Below are 12,820 nucleotides of genomic sequence, written 5' to 3'. Positions count from 1 at the left end.
ACAGAAAACATAGGAGGGGGGGTGTTCTGTTCAGGTGTGGGGGGTTACTCTGGATGGCTCCTGGTTAGGAATCAATTTGACTGGACAGCCTTACAAATTGCATAAAGAGACAAAGTTGTCCTTGGAGTGCGCCACAATTGATGGATGGCTCAACACACTTGTGCCGTAAATCCTCCCGACAGATCGGAGACAAATCAGTTGCCTGCTTCTGCTGCCCCCCCAAAACCCCCTGCTATTTACCTACACTCTGTCTCTTCTCACACTAAATGCCATATGATTCAAATGTCTTCCAAACTGTGTTTTGCCAGAATTTGTGCAAAACGAGCATTGGCTGCACACAAATATGCTTATCAAACACTTTACTGTTGCAATGATAATTGAATGACAGTGAGTGTATGTTGTGAGGCTGTTATGAAAAATAAAAAAAAAGCCATCCTCAAGACGAGATGAAGCGAAATCCAAACCAGTTTTTTTTGTTTTTAATCAGCTGTGTCGCCATCCTGTGCAATATCATCATGTTCCTGTGATGTGAAAAACAAGGAGTCTGGAAAAAGCACACAGTTTAAAGCCCAAAGTTAACAGCACTTGGGAGATGAAGCAGCTTCTCTTGGGGGCTGTTCTGTGCTCGGGATACGCCGGTCTTCCCTGGGGAGGCCACACCACTGTTTGTTTCTGCAGAAAAACACCACAGGCGTCTTTTTAAAAGAACCACCACTAATCAGAAGTGATCCGCTCACTTGTGCTATCCACTCTCCCTCGGGAGGACTGCAGAAAAAGAAAAAAAAAGGGAGGCTAGTCTCAGACACGATGATGGAACTAAAACATCCAGAGAGGGTCCAAGGGGAGCGGTTTAACAACACGAAGACCAATAACTGCATGATCAATTTATTTGTGCATGTGTGTGCAGCAAGTGAGCAAACATGGCAAAGTTAACACGCAGGTGGAATGTAAAAAGACAGCCTGGAGAAGACAGAAAGAAATGAAATCCAAAAAGGATCCAGCAGACAAAAAGGTATAAACATATTTAACCATTTCTACGCTCACAAGAGGGCAGAGTGGGCCGACACAACTCTCTCCCTGCCTAATGAACACTGGATGATGCTATGGTGCCTGGGGCTTGTGTGAGCGAGTGTGTGAGTATACACTGTAGCTTTCTTTATGTTATTATTACAGTATGTTCCTGTTGGTGCATCAGGTAGAACACTAAATAAGCCATCTGTTCAGGATTGAAATGCTACCATTGTGAAGGATTTGGAGAGTTAAAGTCTAAACTAAACACTCAGGGGGGGAATATTAGATTCCTTCTGTTGTATGCATGTTACTGTCCTCCCGATTGTCCTACCGTAACGGAGAGGTATAAATAATTAAGCAGCCTGTTGCCCTGAATAGCCGGAGAGGAAAGGAAGAAGGGAGGACAGAGGGAAATTAGCAGCGATCAGCCTCTTAGCATTTTAAAGAAGTACCACAACATCGTCATAATAAGGTCCTCTCTAAGAAACACCAGGAATTTCTTCTGCTCGGACAAAAGCCTTCTCTCCATCTCTTATAATTAAAACACTGCCTTTGCTGCTTTACATGAATATGCGGCATGCACCACATTCTCTGTCACTTTAATGAGAGCGATAAATGCTATGCTAGCTTTGGCTATTTATACATTTTATTGCACAAATTGTGGCATAAAGGGCACAAAGCAGATGAATGACGGACGAAGGACAGCTGCGCCATCGGCCCTCTATTAAACGCTGCAAACGACCAACTGTGGCCCCGCAGCCTAATTATCCAGAGAGGCCTCATCAGAGTCTGTGCCCCCCACCCCGAGTTACACACTAACACGAGATGCTTTGGAGACACACATGCAATGAGGGTGGAAGCAGCAACTATTGGATTTGGGATTCTCCAAAGCAAAGGCGACCACAAAAATCAGCTTTGAACCGTGACTAATAACACATTTGACTTGTTGGTTAGTTTGAAAGATTTAATAATTGATCTTTAATTAAATACGTTGTTTTGCACAAGGCAGTGGTTACAAACTGGGGGTCCCCACATGTATACACAGAATAGCCTTTACAGATTGTTACATAATTATAGAAACAATATAGAAAATGCACAATGTAGCTTTGAGCATGATTTCAAATCAATTATGTATTTGATACTAAATATACACCATTGAGTTCATCTACAAGTGCTTTTGGAATTGATGCAAGTCATTTAGAATATCTTTTTGTTTTCAGATAACTCTTTAGTTTGGTAAATGTGTGAATCTTATCAGACCCATCATGAGGAACAGCAGCACTCTCAACAATGTGTAACTTAGGGTTAGGGTTAGGGGTTAGGGTAAGACATCAAACAGCAAATATAAAAAAGCCATGATCCAATAAAAGGTTGGGAACTTGAATTATGAAGACACTGCTCTGTGATGAAAATGATGATGGCAATCACCTGCCTTCACCTCAGTTGCATCTTGAAGTCAACAGAGGACATAAGTGAGTGTGTGTCCTCCGTCAGTACGAGACACAGTATAGGAGCTCACAACAAGGTAAATATTTAATCAAAGTCCCGCAAACAGCGTACGTAGTGAAGCCAACTAGCCAAGCTTTCTGTATACATTTGAAACAAGGACCCTCAAATGAAATCCAGTCAATCCAACTGAGGAGAGATGTTAGGGAAGGAAGGAAGAGGAGAAGGGGAAGCAGGAGGAGAGGAAAAGGCAAAAAGAAATGAAAGTCATGTTGTCCTGACTGATGATGTGATGCTGTAAACAGCTTCTTTTTTCCCTAACAATTAAAGAGCCGGGGCTTATTGATTTCCAATGGTGCTCTCCAGTGACTTGCTGGCTGTCACAATGCGGCCCGGGGTAAGGTGACCATGTCTCTGCTCAACTTGATAAACCTTGCATGTCATCAGGTAGGGAGGACACGGTGTCCCACTACCCCCCCCACACACACACACACCACCACCACCAACACCCTCCCCACTTCACAGACTGCCTCAACAGCATTTATCATGGAGCACTGTGGAATTGACGGGCGCTTCATTTAGTAATGAAGCCACCAAGGTGAGTGCTCATACCAAAACATGAGTTAAGGAGTAGAACTATTTAAAGTGCAGGTGCTCGTAAACATCCTTTCTACATGAACTTTTCTCCATATGACATCTCGGCCAGCAAGGCAATCATGCAACTAAACGTGCGGCTTTACAGGCATCATGGGAAGTGGCGACCTAGATGAGGGGTCAGCTCCAGTCCTACTCCGGCGATAAACAACCATAAATCAGAAGACGGGCTGTCACTCGAGTAGATCCATCATGGGCCGACCCGCGGAGCCTAACACATGCACGCACACACCGACGCTTGTACCACGGCGGGAAAATAGAGAACAGGCCCATGCAGATTGATTGGCTCTTTTAAATGAGCGGCAGTGGGGTTATGTTGATCGATTACATGGATAATTGACTGATTCTGATGTTGTTGGAAGTGGAGTAACGACGACATGTCAGCCACTGATGTGACACAGCCCGCAGGCATCTTAACCTGGGAAAGGAAGTGTGCAAAGAAATGTCGTTTTTCCTCCTTAGACCTATAGACTGTGTCAAAGGGGTTTAAAGGGCAGATCAGGACAATAAGTCATATTGTGTTCAGTTGTCTAAATCCACAAAATGGAAGCATATATACTTGCAAATGGTCTTTTGCCACGCTCATTGTACTATGTTTTACTGTTGAGTCCTGGCCTGTGACATGTGTGCTTTGTCATTTTTTAGTGTTACTTGGGGGGAAATGTGGATTGCAATTTTTACGGTGCAGAATTCCGCAAAATGGAGAGGCTTCTCATCTAATATCACTAGACCTCCGCCCGGCGAGACGCCACTCACAAGTCCAGAACAATCAATGAATGCACTTGTTACTCAGGAATTAAAGACAAGAAGTATTCATCTGTATTTGGAAACCTTCACTGCTCAGAATTGTCATGTCAGTATGAAAATGTAAAAGCAGTTTTTTCTACATCTGAGAGAAGATAAAAGACGGAAAAGGTTCAGAAAATGCCAAATCACTTCAGAGTGAAGGACCCCTCCCCTGTGGAAAGACTCAGCCGGCTTTATTGTGGCCGCTGAGTGGAGGAAGGACACTGATGCATTGAATGCAAAGCGGCTTTTAATTATTCTTGGGAAAAGCGCACAAGCCGTTGGCTTGTTTACCACTTTACAGGAAACAGCTTATGATTGCTTTGTAATTATCTCCTTGATAATGTAAAATGTACCCCCCACCTCCTTTCCGTCCACTGCTTCCAATAGAACACCAGGCAAAAGTGATAAAGCATTCATCATTTAGCCCAAATGTTTTAACTTTTATTTGGGGGAGGGGGAGGGAGGGCTAATAGAAGAGGGGTAATGAAGCAGCAGTAACACAGAGAGGATGTTGTGAGAGACACAGGCTGTGCTGTGATAATCACTCTCTCTTTTGTCTCATGATAAGCTGAGAGCCTAACCTTCACCCAAAGAGCACATCATTTCCCCGATGTGAGGCTTAATGAGACATTAGCCATACTAACAAATGGCGGACGAGAAAGTGAAAGTGACTTTCCAGGTAAAGGCCGTTAGCCTGACCATAATCAGTCCCCGAGTGCAGCTAAAAGATGGAAACAACTCTGAGGCTCCGTCTCAACAGCTTGCTGTGGCTTTTACGACCGGCCCCCCAGGGCCCATCCAGTGGCATGTAACATCTTAATACCCCCAAATAGAACAGGTACTCTGCTTTTGTTGCCTGCTAGTTTGCTGTGATACAGACAATGCAGTTTGTCCATTTCGCTGTAATTCTGTTAAGGTGGTTACACGGAAAACAATTGCCTGTGAGCGGGGGCTTAGGGTTTATTTATTGTATTGTATTGAGGGTTATCTAATACAGAAACTCACCCGGCACAGACATTCTTCAGACTTTGGTGTGTTTAAAGTGGATGTGGAAAATGCTTATAAAATACAACACAGTTTTACAAAGAAGAGGTTTTGTATTGTATTGCTCATAGCATTTAAACAACACGTTGATATTGTTTTTGAGCTTCCAATTTGAAGGAGGAATCAACAGGACTTTTCTGTGTCCGTAACCATAGTTTCAGAGTTTTCTAACACAACATGAATGCAGCATAAATGCCCTATCTTGCAATGTTAACCAAACCGTATCCGCCCCCAATTAGCAACACAGGCTAAGCAATCAGAAAACAGTGCTACAGTATAGGCTTCAAAAATCAATACACACTAGCATGGCTATATTTAACATGAACTATGGATTCTGTTTTTAAATCCTATTTAAGATTGATCGAGATGCATCTGACATTAATGAATGGTGCTTTAAAGTTATTTTTCCTATTGTGCAGCACAGAGTGTTTGGAGATGTGGGACTACAGACACAGTGGTGGACGGATCAAGAAAGGAAGTGACGAGCCGGAGCGCGAAGGGGCCCCGTTCCCCCCCCCGCCGGGCCTCCCAGCTCAATTAGCTCCGCTCATCCCGGCTTTCTGCTGATGGCGAGAATCAGAAACACCACCAGCACCACACAGTCCGGGGAGTCGGCCTGTTAGTGAGTGAGTGAGTGAGTCAGTCAGTGTGCACATTATGCGTCTGTTTATGTCTCACATGCAGATTCTGTATCAGAGAGAGTGTGTGTGTGTGTGTGTGTGTGTGTGTGTGTGTGTGTGTGTGTGTGTGTGTGTGTGTGTGTGTGTGTGTGTGTGTGTGTGTGTGTGTGTGTGTGTGTGTGTGTGTGTGTGTGTGTGTGTGTGTGTGTGTGTGTGTGTGTGTGTGTGTGGTCTCATCTCTGTGAGTCTGGAGCCCCACAGTGCTCTCTGTTTCAAACACCTGAACCAATTAGGCTACACTTGGAAATAAAACTCCCTAAAGCCACTTACAGTAATGTCATAAACAGTCATGCAAAACTTAAGTTATAAGAGAAGTTTGTCTGGATTCACTTATGAACATAAAAAAAAGATGAACTGGAGAGAAACCAAGACCAAAATGTCTGAGTTATGGATTATAAGACTAGAAAGGTTATATTTCCAAACCTTTTCTGCCAACAACTCGAGGCTGTGAAAGAAACTTCTTCATGTCTACATTTTGAATCAGAACCAACAAATATTTAAACTTTTTCTCTGGTAATCAAACTCCTGAGAACATTAAGAGCTGTCCACACAGTGAAGCGGACCAGATGCAGTGCATGCATCACAGCGATTGGCCCTGGCTGTGCTTTCAGGACGTCCTAAAGAAGAAAAAGGCCAAGGTCTGAAGGAGGCTGGACTTCTCCAGAGACGTGAGGCACATGCGTGTCAGAGGCAAAGTGAGATCATGGAAACGATCTGAAACTGCTTGTCCGGCACAACTCAAGGCCAACATCTATTTAATCATATAATAAGGACAGTTCCAAAAAAAGGCAGCGTAATATTCCTGCATAAAAACTGCCCCCCCCCACTCACCTCACTTGACACATGACCCGCGGACACTTTACCCGGCAACACGCACTCATCTCATATACTGCCGTGACTCTTCCCACCTGCTTAAAAATCGAGCCCAGAATGCTGCAGTGCGCCAAGTAACTAGCAAAACAAACAAAGTAAATACACTGATAATGCCCACGATAACATCGAAGGCGAAATGAAAGGATGAAGGTCAGTAATTGAGAGAAGGTGGGGAGATAAAAGCATGGTGTGGTTTGTTTTGCTCCTGGCAGGGGTCCATCTGAGCGCGTGCGGCGGGCTCCGGGGCGATGTAGGAGCACGTCTGTGCAGAGGTTAAGAAAAGCAATTAATCCACAGCGGAGATAATCAAAGGAACCTCCCCCTCCAGACACCTTGGTGGGGGAGGAAGAAAGAGAGAGAGAGAGAGAGAGAGAGATGGGAAAATACGTGTTTACAGGCATTGCTGGCGCCATCAAAAGCGCCGGGGCTCAGCCCTGCCACCGGGGCCCCGTTTCAGGTGGAATTGATAACACTTCAGTTCAGACGTACAATTCAATGTTTGTGAGAGTACTTTTACCTCCCGGTGAGAAGGCAAGGATTTCTCACAGTCTCAGCCGCATTATTCCTTTCATCTCAGATTTTGCGAGGTATCAACAGATTGTCAAGACGTTTTCCCACACATCATCACAGAGCCGAGTGTGGAGTGGCTGCTATGATGTGGATTCAGACAGCACGGTGCGGGGAAACAAAGATTAATATCTCTGTAAACTAACATTGTGATTTTATTAATTTATCTGGGAAACAAGCACCTCCCTGGGACTTTACAAAGATGAAGATGACAGATATTTAAAAAGGCTATCTTTTTATCATCTCCCTCAGCAAAGATATGTTTTGTATCTGGCTGCAGTGGTGGGGTAGAAAAGCTTCTCCTGCTGAAAACCCTCACATTAGATCAACCAATGACATGAGTTGTGTTATTGTCCCACAGGGAATCAAAGCTTGTTACTCCCTCTGGTGGATCACATCTCGCTTGAGAATATAAAAAGGTGTGTGTTTATGAACAATCCCCTCCTTTTTGCTTAAATCTTTCAAAATGAGCATGAAGAGAACAGATATTAATATGGATAGCATCACACTTTGGCAGTGGATAAATAACGCACCAAGTGCCATGTTGCTATATAGTTGCTGTTACATTTTTTATATATGTGTCCATGTATTATTAAGATCAGGTAAGCCTGCCAAATGCAGCTCTATGGTCACTTTAAAGCGTGTGAACATCCTGTAGCAGACACTGGCAGGCGGTTAGCAGGTCAGCGGTGAGTAAGTGGGCCCTTTCACAAAGTCCTGATTAGATAATTACCCATCCATATCTGGGCAATATGTTGGAGAGGAACAACACATTAAACTGCAGACAGGCAAACGCAAGGTGATCAGCAGACACACACTTGTTGACTAAAAAACAAAAAGAAGAAGATCATGGTCTGAAATCATGACAAAAAGTAAGAGAGTTTCTGAGGATTAAATATGGCCAGTCAGCCTCCTACTATAATCTCTGCTGCCCTAAGAGACACACTCTGTTGATACACAGTCCATCACTGCTTTATTTTTCTAAATACCTTCAGGTCGCACAGATTAAGGGCACGGTCACCCTGCCTGCATGAATGTATAAATAATGTAATATGAAGAATAGTGCCCCTCAACTGCTGAGGTGATATAGTTTGAGTGTTGTCAACATGGCGCCCAGGTCACAAACTTTCACATTTTACAGCTTTACGGTAGGGCTGAACGATTAATCGATTTTAAATCGAAATTTGAAATGATGCGATTATTAAATCGCAAAGCCTGCGATTTTTTTAAAAACATTTTTTTGTTCTTCTTGTGTCAGTCATCCACACCATTCAGAAGTGCTGTGGTCCACATTTACAAACCATTGTTAACCAATCAGAAGTGGCCCATGATAGAAGGTGATAGACAGATTGATACAATCTCCTGCCAAGTATTTTTGAAAGTGCCTGCCCTTTCCAAATGGCTTTCAATGGAGCTTTCCTAGATGGTTTGGTGAAACAAACCATCTGAGTCAGGTAAGTAATGCTCCATCACATGTTTCTATTACAGGGTGAATCTTAAACTGAAGCTTGACTTTAAAGCAACCCAACGGAAGTTTCATGTAACTTTAGTTCTTTCACTCGTAGCTCGGGCTGCGGGGGTGCTAGAGACGGGAGCACGTTGATACGACCTTCATAGCCATAATCCATATGGCCGCATCTTACAATAAACTTCCGTTGGGTCGCTTAAAAACAAATATCGCAAATTGAATCGCAATATCTGTCCGAAAAAAATCGCAATTAGATTTTTTCCCAAAGTCCTGCAGCCCAACGGTGCACTTAAATGTTTCTGAACACGTGAGGCTGGATTAAAGCAACGCAGTCACAGAATACTTTTCATATATGATCGACCCTGCATAGCATCACTAGTCCAGGTGGTGTCACATAGTATTCAAGTATTATAGATCTGTTCTTAGCAGTACCAGTAGATGTTTATTCTGGATCTGCCGTGTGTGATAAGTCCTTATGTTTAAAACAAAGTGTGCCACTTATGTGAGAGTTAACGACACTCACTATCGTTAGTTGATAATAGCTATATGTTCATCAACACGGTTGATACAGGTACACGTTGTTTGAAAATCACCAAAGTAAAAAGGATTACTCATCTTATCCCTGTGCCACTTAGCACTTAGTGACACACTATATAGCAGACTCAAATTAACGCTAAATCTCACTTTGATTTCCTGTCAATCAACATGGATCACACTAAACTCAAACAACAGAGTCTACCTCTCTTTTCTAAAGACAAAAAGTCACATACTCCAAGAACTCCCACATTTGAATCTTTTATTCCTTACTTGCAGCAAAGTGTGCCCTCACTAAACCCACCCTGCTCCCGACTCATTACCCCTGGAGAAGAAGTGACTCGCGTGGATCAAATACTGTACATAAGAGCGCACTCAAAAGGAGCTTTCATTTAACCGAGCCACTGAGTGAGTAGCAACGTAACCCGAGCCTGGGTGTGATGAAACACGCTGCAGGCAGAAGCAGACACATCAAAATAGTGCATTAGACCTTACTGCTTCTGAGAGCACGCTGCGTTACCTGCAGCTTCTTTTTTTTTTAAAACGTCCTGAATGATCGGCTTCAGCCTTTTCAGCAGGACTGCCAAGTGCCGGCGCACTTTTTGTCCAGACAAACTGAATACATTGCTTCTGAAGAGCGGGGGATTGGAGCCTTGAATTCTTAGAAAGGCATGCACAAAATGTGTGATGAGAATTTCAGCACCACGGACAGCGGCACTCAGGAAGTGTGTGTGTGAGAGAGAAGAGATGGAGTAAAGTGAATGAGTTCATTTGATAATTACCCAAAGAAGCATGTTCCCATTTCAACTATCTGCTCAAAGTAGAGGCGCTCACCCCAAAACACACACACACACACACACACTCACACTCACACTCTCTCACACACACACACACACACACACACACACACACACACACACACACACACACACACACACACACACACACACACACACACACACACACACACACACACACACACACACACACACACACACACACACACACACACACACACACACACACACACACACACACACACACACACACACACACACACACACACACACACACACACACACACCTGAGGCAAGACCCAGCTTTTCCACAGTTTTTCCCCGTCTCTGTGTCTTAGTCTGAATAATGCAGAGGCTTTATCCAGCGCTCAAGCATGAGTGGATAATCTGGCCACAAGGACAGGCTGTGTCAACATTTCCCTTTACTTCCTTATTTATTTATTTACACTCCCGCCGTAGGACTCGGGGAGGGCGAGAGAGGATGTGTGCATGGCAACAACACTCTGGTCGAGCTGAGCAGATGACCTGCTTTCTGAAGGCTCACAGTACTTCGTAGTAAACTGAATAAAGGGGCAAGCTTTTTAGGAAGAGCTGCTTCTGACACGAATGAAGGGCCGTCGGCAGCAACCGATTATTTGTATTATTGGTGTGAAATGTCAGAAAAAGTAGCCATTAGCTTCTCTGAATGGCTTCTCAAGTGATGTGTTCTATTCCTTTTTACAGCAATATGTGGACTGAATTAATGTGGTTGTTTTATCCAATCAACAGAAAGTGATTCATGAACTCACAGTGAACTCAGAGAAGTCAATTATCACTGTTTGCTTGGTAGTTGACATAACAGATTAGTTTGTACAATTATTGTCAATTTTTAACTCGTTTTTTCAGCACCTCATTTAAGTTAAGGCTTAAAAGTCCCATTAAAGAACCATGTCAAATTTTGGAATGTTATATTTCAGTCGTCAGGGTGGGTGGGAGTCAGACTTAAATCTTCGCGCTAACTCAGTCAACATATATTAAATAATTTTTGAGTTTGTTAATGTGCCGCTGCCGTTTGCTGTGCCAATTCATAGTGCAGTAGAAACTGCCTCGGCTTAATTGTTGCACAGTTAAGCGCCATCCACAATGACTTCTGAATCATGTTTGGGAGTCTTTTGTTTCGCCGTGCCTAAATAACTGTCACAATATGACTCTCAGCGCAGCCAATCGTGTGCTCGGGCTTCGAGAGCCTAATCCGCTTTAATTTGTGATTGCTTGTAATTCAAAAAACGCTGGCCCACTAAACCACGGGATATTTGTTGTTTTAAAAGTCTTCCTCCGCTGTGTTGCAACTTGAGTACTGATAACAGAAGAATAAACATCCTCCTGTATATATATCCACAGCTCTCATGGTGGCATTCAAGTAAATTACCATAGAAATCACTGTACAAATATTTTGGCATCAATCACTGTGCAGAAATTGCTAAATAGCTGGGAGCCCTCTTAGCATTCAGAGCACGATTTCATTGGCATTCTTGTGGCAGATGACTTTAGCCTCACACAAATTAGAATGTGAGAATTAAGAGGGATTTCATACAGCACGATAAGTGTATTTTAAAGGCAGAACTGATTTCGCTTGAGGGAAGAGGGAGGAATTAGGTAATTATCTCCGAGCAGACACCACTGCTGCGGTGAGAACAGGCCCAACACTGCAGGATCAAAGTGCTCAGCTCCTACTCTATTCTCCTCAACAAGCACAGTTTGCATTACCTGATTTCAACACCTACCTGGCAACCCACGGGTCTCAGGACAGAGAAATGAGAGTCTGATGATAACACACAATACTGCAGGTTCTTCAAAGGGATGCTAAGTTCGTGTTTACCTCTAATTTATTTATAGAATTCCTGGCATAAGATTTATTTTGTCTACTAGGTTAATTCATTATTGATTTCAAGGGCAGGATGTTTAAAGAGAAATGTGGAAGTTGTGCGAGGCAACCTTTCAGAAAAGAAGTCTGGAGACACAGGGGCGCGCAGTCGGCTACTTTTTCCATTTCATTGGAGATGTAATGTCAAGCAGCAAAGGTGTGACACACCTGCTGCTAAAATACAGGAGATGGAGGGAGCTGAAGGAAAGGGAAATGACAACGTTTTGTGAAGTTGCAACCTCAGTGTGTCACACCTGGGATATCCTTTACAACTTTCTATTAAATCATGCACATTAAAAACAATGGTCAGCATCAGTTGTTACAAGGGCATCAGAAGGTCTTTAACAAATACACTTTTAGGTTATGTAATGGGGGGTATCAGTTTGAGTTCAGATTAGATAATTACCAAGATTTTGGAAAAAACAAGAGACTATTTAAAGAGGTATTTAAAGTTACTGATAGTGCATGCATGATTTTTTGGTAGGCTACATTTTGGTAAATTCATAATGACAAAGCTATGGGGACTTCATTATTTAGTGGATGACATTGCACATTCATTTGCTCTATATTCACATTGCATGTTATGTGTTCTTATAGTGCAAATCAACCTTTCTGAAACAGAAGATTTTACATACTTTTGAAAAAGTAATAGGGACAGAATCAGCCGTTTCAAAAAGTGCTGAGGACGTGTCCCCGCTGTTCATGTCACCTGAATGTGTCGGTATGTTTGAGAGAGTCATGTCCTACCTGCTCGTAGCAATTCTCCCAGGTGAGGTTCAGCAGGCAGGAGGAGAACAGCTCGTCTTCGCTCCGGGCATACCCGTCCATGGTGTGCGTGCCAGCGGCTCAGTGTCGGGGGACTGTGCGGACTTCTGGTTCTGCAGACGGACTCTCTTATCGGTCTTCCCTCGCCGAGTGTCCAGTCTCTGTTCCCTGCTCCTCTTCTCCTCCGCCCCGCCGTGCAGCTGTCACCGAGCAGCGGCGGTGTGCTGGAGATGCTCCTGGTCACGTGGGCGGCGTCTTCTCCCAAAAAACTGAGTGTTAGTTTCCCAAA

At 43.6% G+C, this 12,820-nt stretch overlaps 1 protein-coding gene across 4 annotated transcripts in view; it reads right to left on the bottom strand.

Moving 5' to 3' along the window:
• ppargc1a (peroxisome proliferator-activated receptor gamma, coactivator 1 alpha) overlaps nt 1-12,820 on the bottom strand; it is a 265,610-nt gene extending 252,790 nt beyond the window's left edge. The window contains exon 1 of one of the 4 annotated variants that reach the window (XM_079671003.1): nt 12,514-12,820. In XM_079671003.1, the coding sequence (XP_079527129.1) occupies nt 12,514-12,594 (81 nt within the window). In that variant the 5' untranslated portion in view covers nt 12,595-12,820. The remainder of the gene's footprint in view (nt 1-12,513) is intronic. The other 3 variants (XM_079671005.1, XM_079671006.1, XM_079671008.1) reach the window with 3 other exon arrangements.

The sequence above is a fragment of the Notothenia rossii genome (genome assembly GCF_949606895.1).
Source record: "Notothenia rossii genome assembly, chromosome: 3".
NCBI classification, from domain to species: Eukaryota; Metazoa; Chordata; class Actinopteri; order Perciformes; family Nototheniidae; genus Notothenia; species Notothenia rossii.
Note: the sequence above shows the minus strand (reverse complement) of the source record. Positions and strands in the feature narration are given on the sequence as shown.